Source organism: Bradysia coprophila, unplaced genomic scaffold (assembly GCF_014529535.1).
Source record: "Bradysia coprophila strain Holo2 unplaced genomic scaffold, BU_Bcop_v1 contig_232, whole genome shotgun sequence".
NCBI lineage: Eukaryota > Metazoa > Arthropoda > Insecta > Diptera > Sciaridae > Bradysia > Bradysia coprophila.
In genome coordinates, this window is record NW_023503493.1 from 3,823,716 (window position 1) to 3,842,592 (window position 18,877).

At 36.6% G+C, this 18,877-nt stretch overlaps 2 protein-coding genes across 3 annotated transcripts in view; one reads left to right on the forward strand and one right to left on the reverse strand.

Moving 5' to 3' along the window:
* LOC119075946 (furin-like protease 2) overlaps nucleotides 1-18,877 on the reverse strand; it is a 196,903-nt gene that overhangs the window by 132,575 nt on the left and 45,451 nt on the right. For both annotated transcript variants that reach the window (XM_037182510.1, XM_037182509.1), the window contains exon 2: nucleotides 2,474-2,578. In XM_037182510.1, the coding sequence (XP_037038405.1) occupies nucleotides 2,474-2,578 (105 nt within the window). The remainder of the gene's footprint in view (nucleotides 1-2,473; nucleotides 2,579-18,877) is intronic.
* LOC119075955 (methanethiol oxidase) lies at nucleotides 14,850-18,566 on the forward strand. The gene is made up of 8 exons (XM_037182522.1): nucleotides 14,850-15,011; nucleotides 15,090-15,247; nucleotides 15,381-15,474; nucleotides 16,776-16,885; nucleotides 16,949-17,217; nucleotides 17,281-17,764; nucleotides 17,963-18,088; nucleotides 18,159-18,566. The coding sequence occupies exons 1-8, from the start codon at nucleotides 14,999-15,001 to the stop codon at nucleotides 18,345-18,347; spliced, it is 1,443 nt and encodes a 480-aa protein (XP_037038417.1). The 5' UTR covers nucleotides 14,850-14,998; the 3' UTR covers nucleotides 18,348-18,566.

Genomic DNA, 18,877 nt, shown 5'->3' on the forward strand with positions numbered 1-18,877 from the left:
ATGACGAATTGATGTGTTCGTTTGGTGCATAAAAACGGCTATTGACAGTAATTAAAAACGTTGTGCTCGAAACCGGTAAAAAATTAGGAAATCACTTCGCTTTTATCGGAATTGTCAATTTTCTGTCATCGGTAAACAATAATATTGATAAGGGATCATTCACAAATGACGTCAGATTTTTTCAGTGCTGTCAGCAGATTGAAATCATCGATAACTATGTGTTCTGGAGAGTGTAATGTGTGTAGTTCTACCCCCTCAATGAGAATAAATGCATTAATTAATGATTTAAATCTACTGGTAGCACTGTAAAAATCGGATGCCGATTATACATGCCCCTAAGTCAAAATGTAAAGGAACGCATAGGGAGGATACTAAAGACATTAGCGAAGTGTAAAAAAGGAAAAGTGCCATAAAAACCGAAAATCCTTTCGTAAAACACCACCTAAACTCTTAGTAAGTATTTTAAAACATCAACAGAAGAATTTCAGATAACTTTGTCTATATTCAAATTGCCAGACCAATTATCTATTAGAAATTAATTAAAGCTCCAACTTAAATTGGTTAAATGCATTTTTAATTTTTCAATTAAAACTTTCTGATAAACAGCTCGCTTCAATTAAGTTTCCTTAAGCTTTCCCGAAAGCAAAGTATTACGAAGAAAAAAAAACTTTCTCTGCATTTTTTTTCAAAGAAAGCACAACAAATTCGAGGGAAAAAATTGATTTTTTTTTTCATTGATGTGCATGTGTCGCAAAAAATTCCACATTAAACGTAGCTCCAATGAGGTAAAAACTTCTTACACTTTAATAATCGTGATTAATCGTTCAAAAATGGAAAAGAAACGAAAAATTTGTTCGTTAATCACTTTGATTGTTATTGCTCAGTAAGAAATAATTTTGCTCACTAGGTTCGGAATGTGAGCATTTCATTGTACTTTCTCATGAGTTGCAAAGGAATTTTGCAGCACTGAGCGCAATAAATTTACTTCAAAACATCAAAACAAAGCGATAGTGTTCAACAATAGTGTTCGGAACAACCTCACCTAACGATGCTGTTACAAACATCACTGTCTGTCACGCTGTAGGTAGCAATTGAAGTATTGATAAAATGATTTTATTGAATGTTTTCAGTGAATACTGACTTTGTAACTAAATCCGAAGGCAAGACATGAAAAATATTGTCATCGAAAATCACTTTATTACCTGCCTGATAGGAAAGCAGACCATTACAATGCAGTTTGCCCCCTGCGAAAATGATTCATTACAAGAAGTGATATTTTAAATTACAGTTTGTTCGTGTCATTTTTACACAGTTTTAGATATGTCAGAGTTTTAAATGTACTCAGTCAATTAAGTTCTTCCCAAATTATGAATTTTTGGCGCAAAATTTAAAATTTCTATCGCGAATTCAAATATTGCGCAATTTGGGAAGAACTTAATTGACTGGGTACATTAAAAACTCTGACATATCGACAATCTTTAGAAACTGTGTAAAAATGAAATGAACAAACTGTAATTTTACGCGAAATTCCTTTATGGTAGTATTTGCAATGGAGCGAGCAATAAACCAGAATACCTTGGATGTTGCTAAGTAATTTATTGTGATACTGGCAGACTCTCTCTCGCGATTTTGAGCAACTGTTTTCGACAAGTACAGCTTTCTACTTCGCCTACGGCTCGGATATACGTCTCTACACTTAGCGAAAAGGCACCTATTGGAGCTTGTTTCCCAAAAAGCACCAAATCGAGTGACTCATGTAATGAATTACTTTCGCACCATCAAGGTTATCTAATTATTTAGAGATAAGGTGATAATAAGGTAAGACGTTTTGGGGTTCCGAAAACGGTTATGTGATCACATCACCATGTTGCATGGAAATTATTTTTATAGCACGCTTTCAGATCGTAGGAGACCGAAGGCTGCAAAAGGAGGGAACAATATTTTATGCACAGGAGTGGGACTCTCATTTTTAAAAGCGTCACTTTTACACACTAGTGCGTAAGACTTTATGTAACAATAACAATATTGAGCCAGTCGTTGATGCTTTGAACTTATGTAGGAACCGACCAAAAAAGTTAAAAATGACGGCTGGCTTCGTACGAGCTGTCAATAGACGGCTGTGGAAAATCTTTTGTCTGAAAATGTTGTTACGCTACTTTACTTTGTAGCGTAACTGTAGCGTGAATTTATCGTTTCTGGTCAACACGTAGCAGTGCCTGAATTCGTATTCGTGAAAACGTAGATTTTTTCGAATTTTCATTTTTTCGAATTTTCATGAAGTTTTCGGTTTTTTTTTAATGAAAATTTTCTCGAACGTAGGCTCTGCTTAACATTGATGTATATGTATTGGTATGATGAAACACGATGCATGTGTGGAAATGGTGTCTTAGTCACCACATTTAGTGCGTGAAACAACACCCTTTCGATACTTGCATCCAAAACAAGCTAAAATTCAGTTATAAAAAGCACTTACCTCTGGTTCCGAATTGAGGGCGTCGTGATGAATTTCACTAATACTAACAGATCTCTTTGAAATATGTCTATGATGAAAAAGGTAATATCCTTTTAGGCTTCCGATCTGAAATGGAGACAGAGAAAAAAAACGCAAATTAATTCAACTGTTACACAACAAAATATGGCGAGATAATATACGTATTTGCTTCAGGTATATATACGTTACGTATTTATACATACACCGCCAGTACACATTGTTTTATTGTTTTTATATGTTCATGTCGGATCGAAAATTGGAACGAGAATCTATTCTATATTATGGAGTACAATACCAAGTCATTTTGCGTTATATAAGGCAAGTTGAAAAATTGATTTTATCGTTGATTGTGGTGTGTACACAGAAATAACAATAGGTAAGCAAACGTGCTTAAAATACACTTTTTTTCCTTCTATTCAATACCCTTGTCACGAATTTTCAAGACGAAAAAATAAAATAAAAGTAAAAAGTTTCGTTGGCATATTCGTTGTGTTGTTCCTGAATGGTATTATTGTTAGTTGTTGACTGGTGTTGTTATTATAAAATAATTATTTTAACGTTTCCTTCTACACAGAAATGTCTTGGGCAATCAATGAATAATATTCAACCACCTGAAATACCTCACCATTATTTAACAACAAAAGATGATAATTACACCGGCGATGTTAATCGTACATAATGTTAGACTCGTTATTTAAGGGACTTGTAAATATGATCTACGTGATACCAAACTTGTGTCGATTATATTCCATTTAAGTCGTTCGAAAATATAAAAAGAGAAAGGAAAAGAAGGGATAGAATACCTCCAATTTCATAATTAAACTGGAGCGACATGTACAACTTTCTTCATTCTAAACGATTTTTGTTTATATCTCTTGAAGTACTAGATTTGCATTTCGCCTTTGCACAAATGGAGGACGTAGGATTCAACTATATGAAGTGTTCAGAAGCACACGTACTAATTGCACCTTTTTTGTTTTATTTTCAAGAGTGTTGCTCAATTGCCAACTAAAATCTGGATATATTAACTACTGTTTGTTGAGATTTAAGAATGACCAGTGTACAAATGTTCAGTTTTTAAAAGACCATTGTTTGGTGTACAAATGGTCAATGTACAAATTAGCCAACATACAAATAACCAGTATAGAAATGACCAGTGTACAAATGACCAGTGTACAAATGACCACTGTACAAATGACCACTGTACAAATGACAAGTGTTCAAATGACCAGTGTTCAAGCGACCAGTGTTCACATGATCAGTGTACAAATGATCAGTAGACAAATGACAAGGTTAGAAATGAACAGTTTAGAAATGACCGGTGTTCAAATGACCAGTGCACAAATGTCCAGTGCACAAATGTCCAGTGCACAAATGTCCAGTGTACAAATGTCCAGTGTACAAATGTCCAGTGTACAAATGACCAGTCTATAAATGACCAGTGTTCAAGCGACCAGTATTCAAATGACCAGTATACGAATGTCCACTGTATAAATGACCTGTGTTTAAATGACCCGTTTACAGTGTATAATAGTCTAGCTACCAATGACTGATCTCATTTCGTATTGACATTTGCTATTACAGCCTATCAAGCAATGCTGACTGAAAAATCTTGTACTTCATTCGTTTAAAAATTAGATTCTGCTATAAAAGACGACGTTAGCTATAGCTTATCTCGATAACAAATGATTCTTACATCAGCGCCTCGACTTTGTTTCAATGAGATTCGAGAGTTATATGTCGACGTTGACTGAGTTTCATTCGGCCGCATCGTGCAATTTATATTTATGATAATAATCCAACCCGATTTTTTTACTGTCACAATTCTAAATGCAAACATCATATGCATAATAAACACATATTTGTCATTTGGCGATGTATACCCGAATATATATATCGCACACCATGGGCACACGTCTGCATCTATACAACTGTGCAAACACACACCGAGACGTAATATATTACATTAAACGAAAAATTAAAATAAATTGCTCTCATTTCGAATGTGGCGGTTGTCGGTGTTACGGTTTATATGGTAAGACATTCTGCAAATGGCTTTGTGGCGGTCCTGTGTAAATATTGTGATATGAGTAGCCAATAAATATAAATTATGGTCAAATGGTCCGGCGGGATTGATGTTGATTTGTGTGTCTGTGTGCAGACTTTCGAATCTATATCCAGCAGAGCCTTAATTGAGAAGTTACTTGTTCAATGGACATAGCCTTCCATTTCCATGTCGAATTTGTTTTCATTTCGCAGATCGAAAATATTTACATTTCCGGGAATTCAATGTTGACAGAAGTTTCTGTTCACTTGCACACGATATGTTGGGTGAAGTGAAGGTTTTAATGAAAATTGATGAATTCAATAAAATGGAAATAAAAAGGCCACTCGAAGTAGTAATGCAATCAAAGTTGTAGATACGAACAGTGCGAATAAATGGCTCCTACTAATCCATATATTTGAAGTGGTTTTGACGAACAGTTCTTCGCTTATTCAGGGAAATGTGGAGGTAGAAGCAAATGCACTCCGTGAATGTTTGGCTTATGCAGCAGCTAGCGGAAAAAAGTATGAAGGACCAGAGTTTACACCAGGTTTACACAACTCATAGAAAATATTTGACAGATGGATCAGACACTTTCTGTCACAATTTTGCAGCAATGCGTTTTTCACCGACCATCTGTCAAACATTTTTCATGCTTGATGTGTCAGTACTGTATACTGGCCGTAAGCATTAAATAATAAGAATTTGAGCATCACGTGGCAAGCGTCAAATAAGCTGCATTATATACCTACATTCATCACCGGTAAACAATAGACTGTTATGATCAGAGCGAGAGAACCGAAGACTAGTTAATTATAACTTTCCTTCGGGTACTTGTCAAAATGTTGCTTTGTCTTTCAACCATGTTACGTTGAGAGCAAGAAGAGCGAAGACCAGTCTGTTATAAGTTGTCTTGGGGTACTTGTCAACGAGGGGTAATCACTGATTTACTAGCTCAGTAAATCACGGTAAATCACGGTAAATCACAGTAAATCACAGTAAATCAAGTAAATCAAAAATGAAGTTTCTACTAAATTTGAATCTATTTACTTCAATTTGTATTAGTTCATGAAATTTATTCTATATGTTTACGGCCACGATACTTCGAAATGTAATCCAGTGACAATTAAAAATTTTTCAAAAATTTTTCACAATTTTTTGTGATTTACCGTGATTTACTTGATTTACTGATTTACTAGTGATTACCCCCTTGCTTGTCAAAATATTTTAGAAAAGCTGCATAATTGTCAATTTCAGCAATGTCATATTGACAGTTCAGGTTAAGGCTATTTCTCTGAAGCTTATTTGCATCTGCATCACTTTTGTCATTACAGAGTAAACGTCATAATAGTGAAGTTGGTTCACATGAAAAAAGCTCCATGACAGTCATAGCAAAATGTGCTAAAGGACGTTATGGCGTAGAAGAACGATCGATTACACTTTACCCTTAATTTCTAAACATCATTGTCCTACAGTGTCATTTATCGTTTTTGAACTTTCCGAAACGTAAATTAAACTCTCTTCTTTCCGAATTCAGAATTGGACTACACGTCGTGCTCAAATTTCTATTAATAATGCGGCGTAAAAAAAACTCTTCAAGTGGTTGTGTTCCAGATAGTGAATAAACAGCTGTTGACAATTCAGCACAAGAAAAACATTTACGAAGTGTACCTATGTGGAAACGACTTTTTTCGTATGGAAAAATGTTGAACTGGGAAATGTCATAGAATTTTCTTCGTAAAACTTACGGTCCGAGTTGTAAAGAGTTTCTGTGGAGAACTTTTTTCGAAGAATTTGATTATCGAAAAGTTTTTCGAAAACTAACAAATAAATGGAAATGATACGGTCAGCTCTGTTTTGGTCTCAGTTAATTTGCAGTGGACTGTATTATACTTTAAATGAAAATCCAAGGCGGATTATGTTTAACAAAAAATAGTTTTTATTCGATTGTAATCTTAGAGTAATTATAACTAGAGAGGAAATTTCGAACAAAATTACGTAAAATATGTGGTCCCAACATCAAATACGAAATGTTTGGTAGTATGTGTTTGCCCTCTTAATTAAGAGGGCAAATTTCGGCGCATAAAATTTGAATTAAGTTACCAATCATTTTTTTTTTACTTTTTTCTTGTGAAAATTTTGATACAAAAATAAGTGATATAGCTGTACTGTCATTTTCTGTGATTAAGAACAATGGCGTTTAATTTAAATTACGATCCCCCAATATCTCAAATTCGCTTGGAAATTTGGTATACAAGACAAGTTAACAGATTCTGTCGGAATTTTTTTGTATTATTTTTTAACAAAAGTCATTTTTGCACTGTCCCTCGAATAAACAATTGACTGATAGTTGAATTAATTTATTTATTCTGAAGATCCGATCTATTGCTAGTAATGACAAAACATTGAGACAAAACGCAACCACATCCAACACGTGGATCTGTGATTATTTCTATTGATGTCACTTTCCATGAAGTGATTTTCACATACTCTGGTGTGTTTGTACACATAACATTGCTGATTGTTTGATTGAAGAATTATTTATTTCCATTTCTTGCAATCGGTTTGATCAGACGGAAAACTATGTCAAAAAAAGCTGGGGAGACAACATGCAAGAATGTGGTTATGTGCACATCAATTACTAAGAAAAACTATGTTTTCTACTTCGCATTACTTCGGGACATACACCCTTTAATAGAACAGGAATGGACCATCGCAATTTTATTTATTTTTTGTAAGTTTCACTGATGAAATTTAAAAATATATAATATTCAACGCATAAGACTGTTTCGATGAACAACGTCAATAAATATTTTGACAGAAATCTCAAATGTGAGTGTATTGGTAGAAGCTCTACGTAAATCATTACGTAAATGTATCTCATACACATTGATGTCGGGACCGCTTTTCGTAGTGCGAATTTCCTCTCTAGATATAATTACTCTAAGATTGTAATGATACAAAATCTTTGTCTCTGATTGCACATCTTATCAGTGCGATTGATAATGATTTTAAAAAATGAAATAAAATTAGAGTACGTAACTCTCTCAAAATATAAAACAAAAAGAGCGCGAACAAAATATGTTAACTTATGACGTCACCAATTAGTCCAGTGATTCGCGTTCTAAACAAGCTCCGACTATTCTTCCATTGTTTTGAAAGAGGTAAGTTTTGCGGATATTTTCTTGAATGTTTCCGAATAATTCTGAAATGAAGCGGATACAACTAGCGAATTTTATTAATTCGAAAACAAGGACGAAAAAACCAATCCGTCTTTTGTCCAGGAAAGATCCATTACACACACCCAAACAAGAAATCGATTGCTTACCACTTAAGCCTCGTAATGACGAATTCAAAAGAAATAAAAACCATCAACCTGACACAACCACATTGTGATGGATGAAAACATTTAAAAATTATACCTTCCCTGTGTACATTCCGCACAGAAATCAGTTGTTTCTTTATCTCGTCAATCACGTGATTGATTTTCCTTATTTTATGTTTTTTTTTTGTTCGTTCTTTCAGGAGAGCAGACGAAGAAAGAAAGAAAATCTGGTTTTTATAAATTGTGCCATTTAAGTTACTCAATGAACAATAAAGGAAAACAATATGAAAAGTTTTCATTGTTATAATGGAATACACAATGTATGGATGGATGGCAGTATAAGAATAAAAGTTGTGGCTGTTTTTTTTCGGACTGAGTGTGGGTTAATCGTGGTGGCATCAATAAAATGTGTGTATATATGCCAGTGAGAGGGTTTCCATATGTTTTGTGTTGTGTGGACGGATTCCGATTTTTTTTTAAACTTCGTTTCTTTCATTTATTCATTTTGTGTTGGATAAGCTTTCTGGAATGTATACATAACGTTACGAGGGATTCAGATAAGAAAATAAAAAAAATTGTTTCGCGTCCATTGTTTGCAGTTGAAATTTGAAAATGAGCTGAAAGGTATCACACAGTTTGTATATGTATGGAATTTCAACTCAGAACTGCTCGTTGAAAATTTTACTTTATTTTTCGGTTTATATTAGGTCGGAAAGCTGGTATCGATTGTTCGAAAATTGACCCAAAAATTTATCGATGTCGACCCGAGAGAATTTCACCTTTTTTCCCGTCGAACTTTGTTTTTTCTTCTTCTTTTTCATTTTGATCTTGAATTATATTTTGGCAAACGATTTATACGCTTTTTTGGATTGATTTATGTTGAACGGAAATGAGTTGGTTTTGTTAGGCATTTAACGAGTGAAGGCTGAATTCTACCGGTTGGTTTTTTCTGCTTCCTCCCATATCATTTCTGCTAAAAAAAACTCTTTCCACGTTCGTCTGTCTTTCGTTTTATTGTTATTATTGTTACGTATTATTTATGTGAGCAGAAGAACATCCGTTCCGGCTGTTCAAATCATCAGAACATACGAATCACTGAACGGTAAATGTTCACATTATTATGTCGGACATAGATACATTCGCTTTTTAACATACGAAAAACATTACACCGGAGAAGCAATTCGATAAATGGAACGAGTAAACTGTTTGATGAGATTCGATTGAGTGAAGAAAATGTGAAAAATGTTCGGTCTTTGATGGTGCAATTTCTTCAAGGAGATAGAAATGCCAAAGAAAGGGTTCATCAGATTCACTAATTGAAATGTAACAATAATTAAGTTTACTTTCTGCTCACTGCAGACCGCAATGTGAACAATTCATTTGTTGCTTGAAATTCCTTTGATGAAATATTTAGCTTCAATGGCGCAGTGCTTACAACACGTCTGCTTGCTGCAGGACGATTGATATGTTAATGCCGGGTTTCGTAACTCAAGTGCCGACGAAAATTGTTCTGATTGTCAGCTTTGGCAACCAATAAAAATTTTGATTGAAGAGTTTTATGAAAGTCGATTGTAGAGCCTATGCATGGCCTACCGGCAAAAAACATTTTTTGGAGACGTCGGAATTCTCATTTCTCATCCTACTTGTTTCGCTCCAAGTCCGTCATAAATGGCAGTGGATTTGTCACGTAGGCGACTGAAAGGATTTCTCGGTAAATTTTTGGTAAATTCAGTAAAATTGGTAAATTTCATTCATATACCGAATTTGCTGAAATTTACCAAACTTTACCAAAATTTACCGAAACATAAATTCGGTAAATGAATTTACCGAAAATAGAATCTGCAATGACGAGCAAAATCAACAGGCGGTAAGATATATTTGGTAACCACGATGATTACATTTATAACAATTGAGACTTCACATTGAATCATTGAATTGCCAGTTGTGTGTTCGAAACTCAACCGCAACACAAATAATTCCGTTTCATCAGGTTCTTGTCTTTGATATTACCGATACCGATATTATCTCTTTGTGTTGCATGTAATTGTTCGTCTGTAATGCCATTCAGCCAGTTGAAAAGCCCGCTGATGGTGTGTGTCGTCCTTTGAATAATAACAAAAAAAATCGACAAATCGATAAATCAATCGACCAAATGTCAATCAGCCGGTTTGTAGACCGGCCCTAACAAACTAAATGTATCCATAATACAAAAGAAAATTCACCAAACCACTTCACTCTCTCTCTCTCTCTCTCTCTCCAAAATGCAAGAATCTTTGCAATTTAATTTCAAAAACTATTTCCCTATGTACAACGTTTTTAACGCTACAACGAGCAATAAAAAGCGATGAAAGACACAAGAATAATTTTAATGTTGATGGTAACACGATACAGTCTATACCATCCCACCCCCCATATACATCGAATAAAAAGTTTATAAAAACCTTAAAAATCTAATTAAACTTTTAGTCCGGTTTTTTTCGCTCTCTGCTGTTGCGGCTTTTGTTTCTAACATAATTTTCTCAACACGTATAGAAAAGTGCATATTGCACTTTTCCTTCTTCGTTTGCTCACTTCTCATTCCGAACTTCGCCCAGTCCACCACACACAGACACCCATATGGACGCAACAGCTATAATAATAATAAACCTAATATGTGTATTACACTTTTCCCTCATTGTTGGATGATAACCTACAAGAACAATATGCATATAGAAAATCTATTTAATACGAGGAGACGAGGTAAAATAAATGGATAGTGAAAATGCTTGTAATGGCAAAAGTTTCAGGTACACTTTTTTTATCGCAACAGAACAGAAAAAAGCGATATGATGATGTGACGGAAGGTGTATGTAATGGTTTTTTGTTGTAGTTTTTCACACTGCACACATAATGCAACCTGGTGCTGCAAATTGTGTAATGATTGCTTTTGATGATGCACGAAGCGAAAAAAAGACGAGAAAAGCAGAAAGTTTTCGTGCACACATAGAAGTGAGATTCTGTTTTTCAATAACAAGACAAAAAGATGAGAAAATTTCTTTTGAAAATTAAATTATGAATCATTTGCATCGCAAAGTTTCCGGGGGAAGAAAAATAAGTTTTCTCATCGAAATCAAATGAAGTTGGTAGTGGCCTCGATGGCACGGTATATCATTGCATAACCGTTTGATGGAAGTAAAATTTGCCCTTTGAGACGAAACTATTTCGTAAACGTTGAACAAAAGCCCATTCACAAATTAATTTTCATGCGGAGAGCCACAAACGTTTTGGAAGATATTTTAACTGTAAAGGGGTTAAGTTATGCAGCAATTTATATCTTAAGTAATTACAAACACCTAAAGATTTGTATTTCATCAATTCATCACCTGTTGAATTCTATGAATGTAGTCAAGCACGATGTGTTGCGGGAAAAATTGAAAAATTTAATTTTCAAATGGAAAATTACGGCCGCTCACATTTGATTATAAATTGCAGCAAGGCCTATTATTGGTAACTTTGTTTATCGGAACTTATTGCACTTCACCAAAGGTTACCGAAAACTTTCCTATTTTCAGTAAATTTTCGGTAAATTTCGGTAATTTTCAGTAAAGTCGGTAAATGAATATACCGATAATATGCCCCGAATTACACTAAAAGCACAGCTGTTAAAACCTTATTTCGACAATATCTATGCGTTCGTCGATTTCTGCGGACATTCGGAAATTATTAATTTTTCAATTAGGTTGAGCCAAGTGCTTACGTTCGCTTACTGAACCCTGCGAAATTCGATAAAAACACATAAGATTACGAGGCTCGGTAGGCTAACCTAGGCAACTGAGGCAACCTTTTGTTTAGGTTGGTGAACCTCCACTTACTCTTTGACCGAATTGTCGAATGTACGCAGAGATTGAAGGTGCACAAGTTACAAATGATTTCAACAGATTGTGAATGCAATTTGTAATAAAATATGAGCGGCCGGTATTTTCTGTTTAAAAATGATTTTTCTCACACTTTCCCGCAACTTCCATCATTGGCAGTACTAGATTCATGATGATTGCATTGAACATTCGTAGTGGAACAAGTGAAATAGTCCTTCATTTTAAGCTAATATTTCGCCGTTTATACACTGTCACTCCATACCCGCAACGTACAGCCGATTCAGTACCCTTCTGGGTACAGTAAGATTTAATAATCTCCATCGATCAATTACACAGCAAAATTATTCCAATTAATCACTTCAAACGACCAAATTGATATTGATATTGACTTCAGCGAACTCTTTTAAAACAAATAATCCGTTCATTTAAAATCAAATAAATTACACCGGTCACCGCCGGTGGATACAACAACACCTCATGTTCAACCCACAGTTTTTATTGCATTAATTGACTGACTGGTATAAAATTTGCGCAGATTTTCGGTGGTTCGGATTTTATTTAAAATTAAAATTAGTTTTTTTTGTGGTCTTCCATTGCACCCATTCAACATTGGGCCCGTATTGGTAGAAAAAATTGGATATTTAACGATCCCACAGAACAAAAGTCTGTGGACGAAGAGAAAAAATTTCGGGTAATTAGAATACTTTCTTTTGTCAGTTTCTTCTTGAATATCCCGTATAAACCGGTCCATTATTATACCATCATATACACGTGTTCCCCGGAAAAGAGCAGTAAGAACTTTTTCATACTTTAAGCATTTTATTCACCGTTCAAAGTGAAGCTTTTGTTCTGCGAGACCATAAAATTACAAAGGAATATGCAAAGGAGGGGAAGAAAGTTTTTATTTCAAGGTGGATTCGACGGAGCCAAATGTACGGAACGCAAAGACTTTGTACTTAAGACGGTTGGAAAGAAGAAGAAAACATTTTTTTTTGAGATTGTTGCTCGGAAAGTTGGTTGTTATAATTATAAACGGTTTGAATTATAAGTTTTTCACTCTACCTCTCTCCAAAACATTTCCGAATACCTTTCGATGAATATGAAAGTTTATTTGCAAATTTTTGCTTATTCTTTTAACATTCAAAAACACAACTGGAAGACTTTGTCTGGCTCGATAGGTAAATACAGTAAATTAACTTTGTTGTGGAGTTCATTAAATCTCTTGTGAATAAAGCAAATTTAAGAAATTTTAAAGTTAAAATTGAAAAATAGCAACAACTTATTGAAAGTCTTGTCTTGAGGGTTGAGTTCGTATTTGCAGGCTGTTTATGTTTAAATTAAAAAATTCTTCATCGCATTAACGGTTGCCATGCCGTATTTTTAGCCTACGTGCAAGTGGTGAAAATAAAATAAAAGTGGAACTGCCTGGAGAACTGAATTCAACGCTAAGCAGCTGTTAGTAAATATATTGATCCTAACGACCCCGTCGAAACGCATAAACTTGAGTGATTCATCAGGAATGGAGAGAATGTAAAAATATCAAGTTTTGGAGTTAATCAATGAATGTAAGGTTAATCGTTCATCTGAATATTTAAATGCGAAAAGGAGACGTGTCACATTAGCGAATTATAAGAGAAATGAAATTTCATTCATTTAGATCTGTTTCAAATAGACTGACGATGTCAATAAACGTTTAAAGCGGAAGATATCGTAAGCCTATTCGGAACGGAGATGAATTTTCATTTTTCTTATAATTCATTAATACGACACGTCCCGCTCCTGCTCTTCACTATTCATAAATTCATGTGTAGTGACGCGGCTCAGCAAATTAAACTTTGTTGTTCATTATGAAGTTCATAAGATCTTATACACAATGGGTGAATTAGGTACTAACTTCGGGGACATAATAGCACGTTCAGTGCTTTATATTTTAACATATTTTGTTCATGTCAGGGTAAACGAAACCGAGAGAATCATGTCAGTCCCTGCGTGAAATCACAAGAGAATCAAAACTATGGTTAATAGAGACGCAACCTCTTCTTAGATGTCTTCGAGAATGGAAGATCGAAATTTGGACAAGTCTTTTAACCGACGTCGTAAAACATTATTCTAAACAAAGTACTGTTCTACGGTATGCTCCTGAAATGTCACGATTTTTGACAAATTTAATTGAAGAAATTCAACTTCTATGGCAAGGGATCAGCCGAATGCAAGGTATCTAATTTTACGTGCCAGTACGAGCCGGAGTCGGGCTGACACATTCGGGTAGTCGGCCCGAATAGTTAATGTATTAGAGTACGTGGTTCCAGGAGAAATTAACCAAAACAGTGCGGGAATAAGAAACCAGGACGGAAATCTTACATCTCCACCCTCAAGAGAATTACAAAAGAGTGTTGTATTGTGACACTGGTTTGCAGAAATTATTTTTGACAACTCAGACGAGAAAACCGTAATTTTCACACCTCAGCTGAAAAACAGTGTGTTGACCTCGGGGAAAAAGTAGAAAAGTTCATTTTCTCGGGTGAAATTTCCAATTTTTCTCCTCTCGGTGAACAAATGACTATGGCATGCAGGAAGGATTTACAGTGACATTCGACTTTGTCGTTTCGGCTCCATCTGGTGGTTTATACTCTACATCTGTGTCCGAGTGTTCTCATCGTTCTCATTCAATCGCACGTGTAGTTGTAAGTGTTTACGTAGAGCCATGTGTGAAAACAACGAAGCGACCAGCTGATGTAAAGCATAAAAGTGTAATGTTTAACATCACAGTAAGGCTTGATTTCCACTTAACAAAAACTCACTCCGTGCGAAAGAGAAAATTGATTTTTTTTCAATTTTTGTTTTGCTGACTTGACAGCTCGCTCTCTGACTGCTCTCACACGGAGTACTTTTTGATGAGTGGAAACCATGCTTAAACATTTCACGTAAAATAGTCGAACCCGACAATCTTTAACACAACAATCGGTTCAAAACTCATTTCATTATCAACAAAAACAGAAACTAACGAAGATTAGAAAAGAACAGAAGTAAAAAAAAACCATTCACAACACACCCACAAAATGTGTTGTGAGCATAAAAAGTAGTAAATGCTGTGTGTTGATAACCTTGAAGTTAAACGAAGACGAATGTGTGAGAACAATATTTATCTAACCCAGACAAACAAACGCCAGTTCCAGTTTCGTTTTACTTTCTTTAACTTCAATCGTTCATCAACGTATCGTCATTTCGCATTCCGTTTTCTACTTCAGCGTTGTGCGTGTGTTATAAAAAGTTCGAAACAAATTATGAACCGAAAGTGTTAGTACAGTTCAATCTCGTTCATTTCAACGGCAATTGTTGTTAATTGAGAATTTTGTGTTTTTTGAAATGAATTAGGTTGTGGTCCCGGCTATGCAACGCCATTGGATGCATACAAGAATGGACCAAGAGAGAAACTATTGTACGTTGTTACCGTTCAGCCGAATTTATCGGAATCCCACGGTGATTACTTATCAACGGTAGACGTTGATCCCGATAGTGCCACTTATTGTCAGGTAAATCGAGTGAGAGGTGTGTGAAAGAGAGAGAGAGAGAGAGAGAGAAACAATTTCGAGTGGGTCATTAGATTATCCCGTAAACACTTGCCGGTAACTCAATCACCGTGGAATATTTTTACTCAATCTCTAGATAATTCATCGCACATTCACCAATCGTACGGGCGATGAGCTACATCACAGCGGTTGGAATGCATGTTCAAGCTGTTTTAATATCACCGGTGATGGTATGTTATATTCGATAATGCACATTAAATGCTGGCAGCAGAGAGAAGCATGATATTGCTGCGATGTGTGTAATTTCATGACGATTGTACATTCCGATTGCGAAAATCGCAAATAATGTCTCAAGTTTAGAGCTTAGTGCTTAATGCTCATTGCTCAAATATCAACATTTCAGAAACGATGGGATATCGAGTCTGATGGTTTTTGAATGTAGACATGTTTTGTGCAAGTGCCTTCCATTCAATGAATCGGTGTTGAAGAGGAGCAACGCTGTAAGCGCCTTGAAAACTACTCCAATTGGGATTTCCCGAGTGAATTCTTTTATTGCATGCCCCGTGCGAAAGTTGACCATTACATAACAATTTGCCCCCTGCGGAAATGATCCATTACGTGAAGGAGGGTTTTCGGTTCATTTTACACGAGTTACTTTGTGATAATCAAATCTTTCGCGTGGAGCAGGCAATAAACCAGAATGAGATGATGGGACGTTCGTGACACATTAGTTCGGAAACAACGTTAAGATACTTGCAAACTGACTCGTGTGTTTCTGAGCAACTTGCTTCGGTAACTGTTTTTCGATAAGTGCCGTTGGATACCTCGTCTTCGGCTCGGATAAACAATCTCTACACTTGTTTCACTTGACAAGAGAGGTACTGAAGCTTGTTGCTGAAAAAGCTCACTTGTAAATTTGATTCTATCACAAAACGCTCTCATTCATGTAATGAATCACTTTCGCAGCATCCGGTGTGTTATCTACTAGAGATGTGCGGGCCGCCCGAAAATGTCGGGCCGCCCGGGTTTTTATCCGGCCCGACCGGGCCTGGGCCGGGTGGGCTTCAAATCTGTCGGGCCAAGCTTGGACCGGACCTAAAAAATCAATTCAAAGTTTCGCGCACTTTTTTATATGAAATTTGCTTTCGGGCCGCCCGAAAATGTCGGCCCGTCCGAGTTTTTATCCGGCCCGATCGGGCTTGGGCCGGACGGGCTATAAATACGTCGGGCCAGTTCGGGCCGGGCTTTAAAAATGAATTTCGGACCGGGCTTCGGGCCGGACGGGCTTCAAAAAAACATCGGCCCGCACACCTCTAGTTATCTACTATTTCGTTTAAAAACCACCAGGTTGGAAAAGAATAAGAGGAAAGTGCTATTAATTGGGAGAATAATTATTTTCCAACCAGTTCCCCACCTGCGATCAAATCCTTTTATTTAGAAAGAAACAAAATTGTCGAAAGATCTTGCTTCACTTCGAACAGCTTTGACCATAATCACTCGTCACTCATTTCCACAATTATTCACCACAAAGACGCTACAAAAATACCGAAACGGGACAAGCTGATTCTTCCTAGCCTGAATTCGAACAACATCTACGTATTCGATGTCGGCACAAACGAACGAAAGCCTGAAATTTGGAAGGTATATTAGCAGTTTGTGCTGAATCTACCCCCTACCCACTACCAACTTCATTCACCATTTTAGGTAATCGACGGAAAGATTCTGCTGGACAACAACGTTTCATCGCCACATTCAACCCACTGTTTGGCCAACGGTAACGTAATGATTTCGACAATGGGCGATCGCAACGACAATGCTAAAGGTGATTTCATACTGTTCGACTCGCAGTTTGAATGCGTCGGAACATGGACGAAGGGTGCGGAGAAAGCGAAATGTGGCTACGATTTCTGGTATCAACCGAAGTTCAATGTTATGGTTGCATCGGAATGGGGAGCTCCGAAGAACTTTAAGCAGTAAGTTTTCCACGAAATTGAATATTCCGTTACGACGAGCCAACGTCCACTGTCTTTGTGCAGAGGTTTCCATCCCGATCACCTAGCGAATCCCGACGAAATCGGTCGCCGGCTGAACTTTTACAAATGGAACGAGCAAACGCTGTTCCAAACGATCGATCTGGGAGATGAGGGAATGACACCGTTGGAAGTTCGCTTCTTGCACGATCCAACGGAGTGTCACGGTTACGTTGGCTGTGCACTGTACTCCAATTTGTACCATTTCTGGAGGAAAGAGGGCAGCGATCGTTTTGAAGTGGAGAAGGTTGTGGACGTACCAGCGAAAAAGGTGGACGGATGGGCATTGCCGGAAGTTACTGGTTTGATGGGCGACATAATCATTTCGTTGGATGACAAATATTTGTACTTTACGAGTTGGTTGCAGGGTGATGTCAGGCAATACGATATCACCGACAGAAGTAAACCGAAATTGACTGGACAGGTGTTTTTGGGTGGTGTGGTCCTATCCGATTCTAATGTTGTTGTTACTGAGGATAAGGAATTGAAGGTTCGTATTGCATTTGTTCTGGATTTTGAAGAGGTCACCAACATATTTGAGCAATGCAACAAACAATTTCTGAAAAATTGTTGGGCTGGAAGTTGCTGAAAAATGTTGGGCGAGAAGTTGCTCAGTAGTTTTACTACCTTCTTGCTGGACAAGTCGCTCAAATGTGAAAGAAATTAATTCAGAAAAAATCCATTCCAGAAACAACCCGATCCAGTCTTTGTTAAAGGCAAACGCTTACAAGGCGGACCGCAAATGATGCAATTGTCTCTGGACGGAAAGCGCCTGTACATCACGTCCAGCCTGTATTCTCCCTGGGACAAACAAGTAAACAAAAAATTCCATCAATTTCCCCACGACCACTTTCTCCAACCGTTCCCCAATGTTTTTCCCTTAGTTCTACCCGGATATGATCAAGTCCGGTGGACACATGGTCTGCCTGGACGTGGACACCGAAAACGGAGGAATGACATTGAATGCTGATTTCTTCGTCGACTTCAGTAACGAACCGTATGGACCAACCGTGCCGCATGAAATGCGTTATCCCGGTGGCGATTGTACATCGGATATCTGGTTGGATGAATGAGATTGAAATTACACTCGGTTGGATGGATTGCATGGGAACGGAATGAATAAACAAGCGAAAAAATCTCCATTTTATCATAATTTCTATTCACTCCGCACCGACCACACGGAATGGAAATTGAATTTTCTGCGAGAAAAAAATGAGAGAGAGCAACGGAACAACTGAAACAATTTATGTTCGGGCGTTTTTCTCAGAATTAAAATAACATTTCAATTGCTGGGTGAAGCGTTTTTTTCTATTTGTTATTGTTGTACTGCTGCGTTCGCTACAGCTTGGCGTACATTTGACAATTGAAAACTAACAGAACGAAAAACAAACCGGAGGAGAATTATATCTGACTCTGATTGCATTTTCCTTGCTTGTTGACTCTACGTGATTTCGTATGATAATTTTTCGTACGTGAGAATTTTTGTATTAAAACACTGGAGCATGTTAAACGTTTCGCCCTTTCAGCGGAGCGACTTGACAATTTTTTTTTTGCTTTTTTTCCTTTTTTTTTATTATTATTTTCTCGAAGTTCTCTTGTTAGG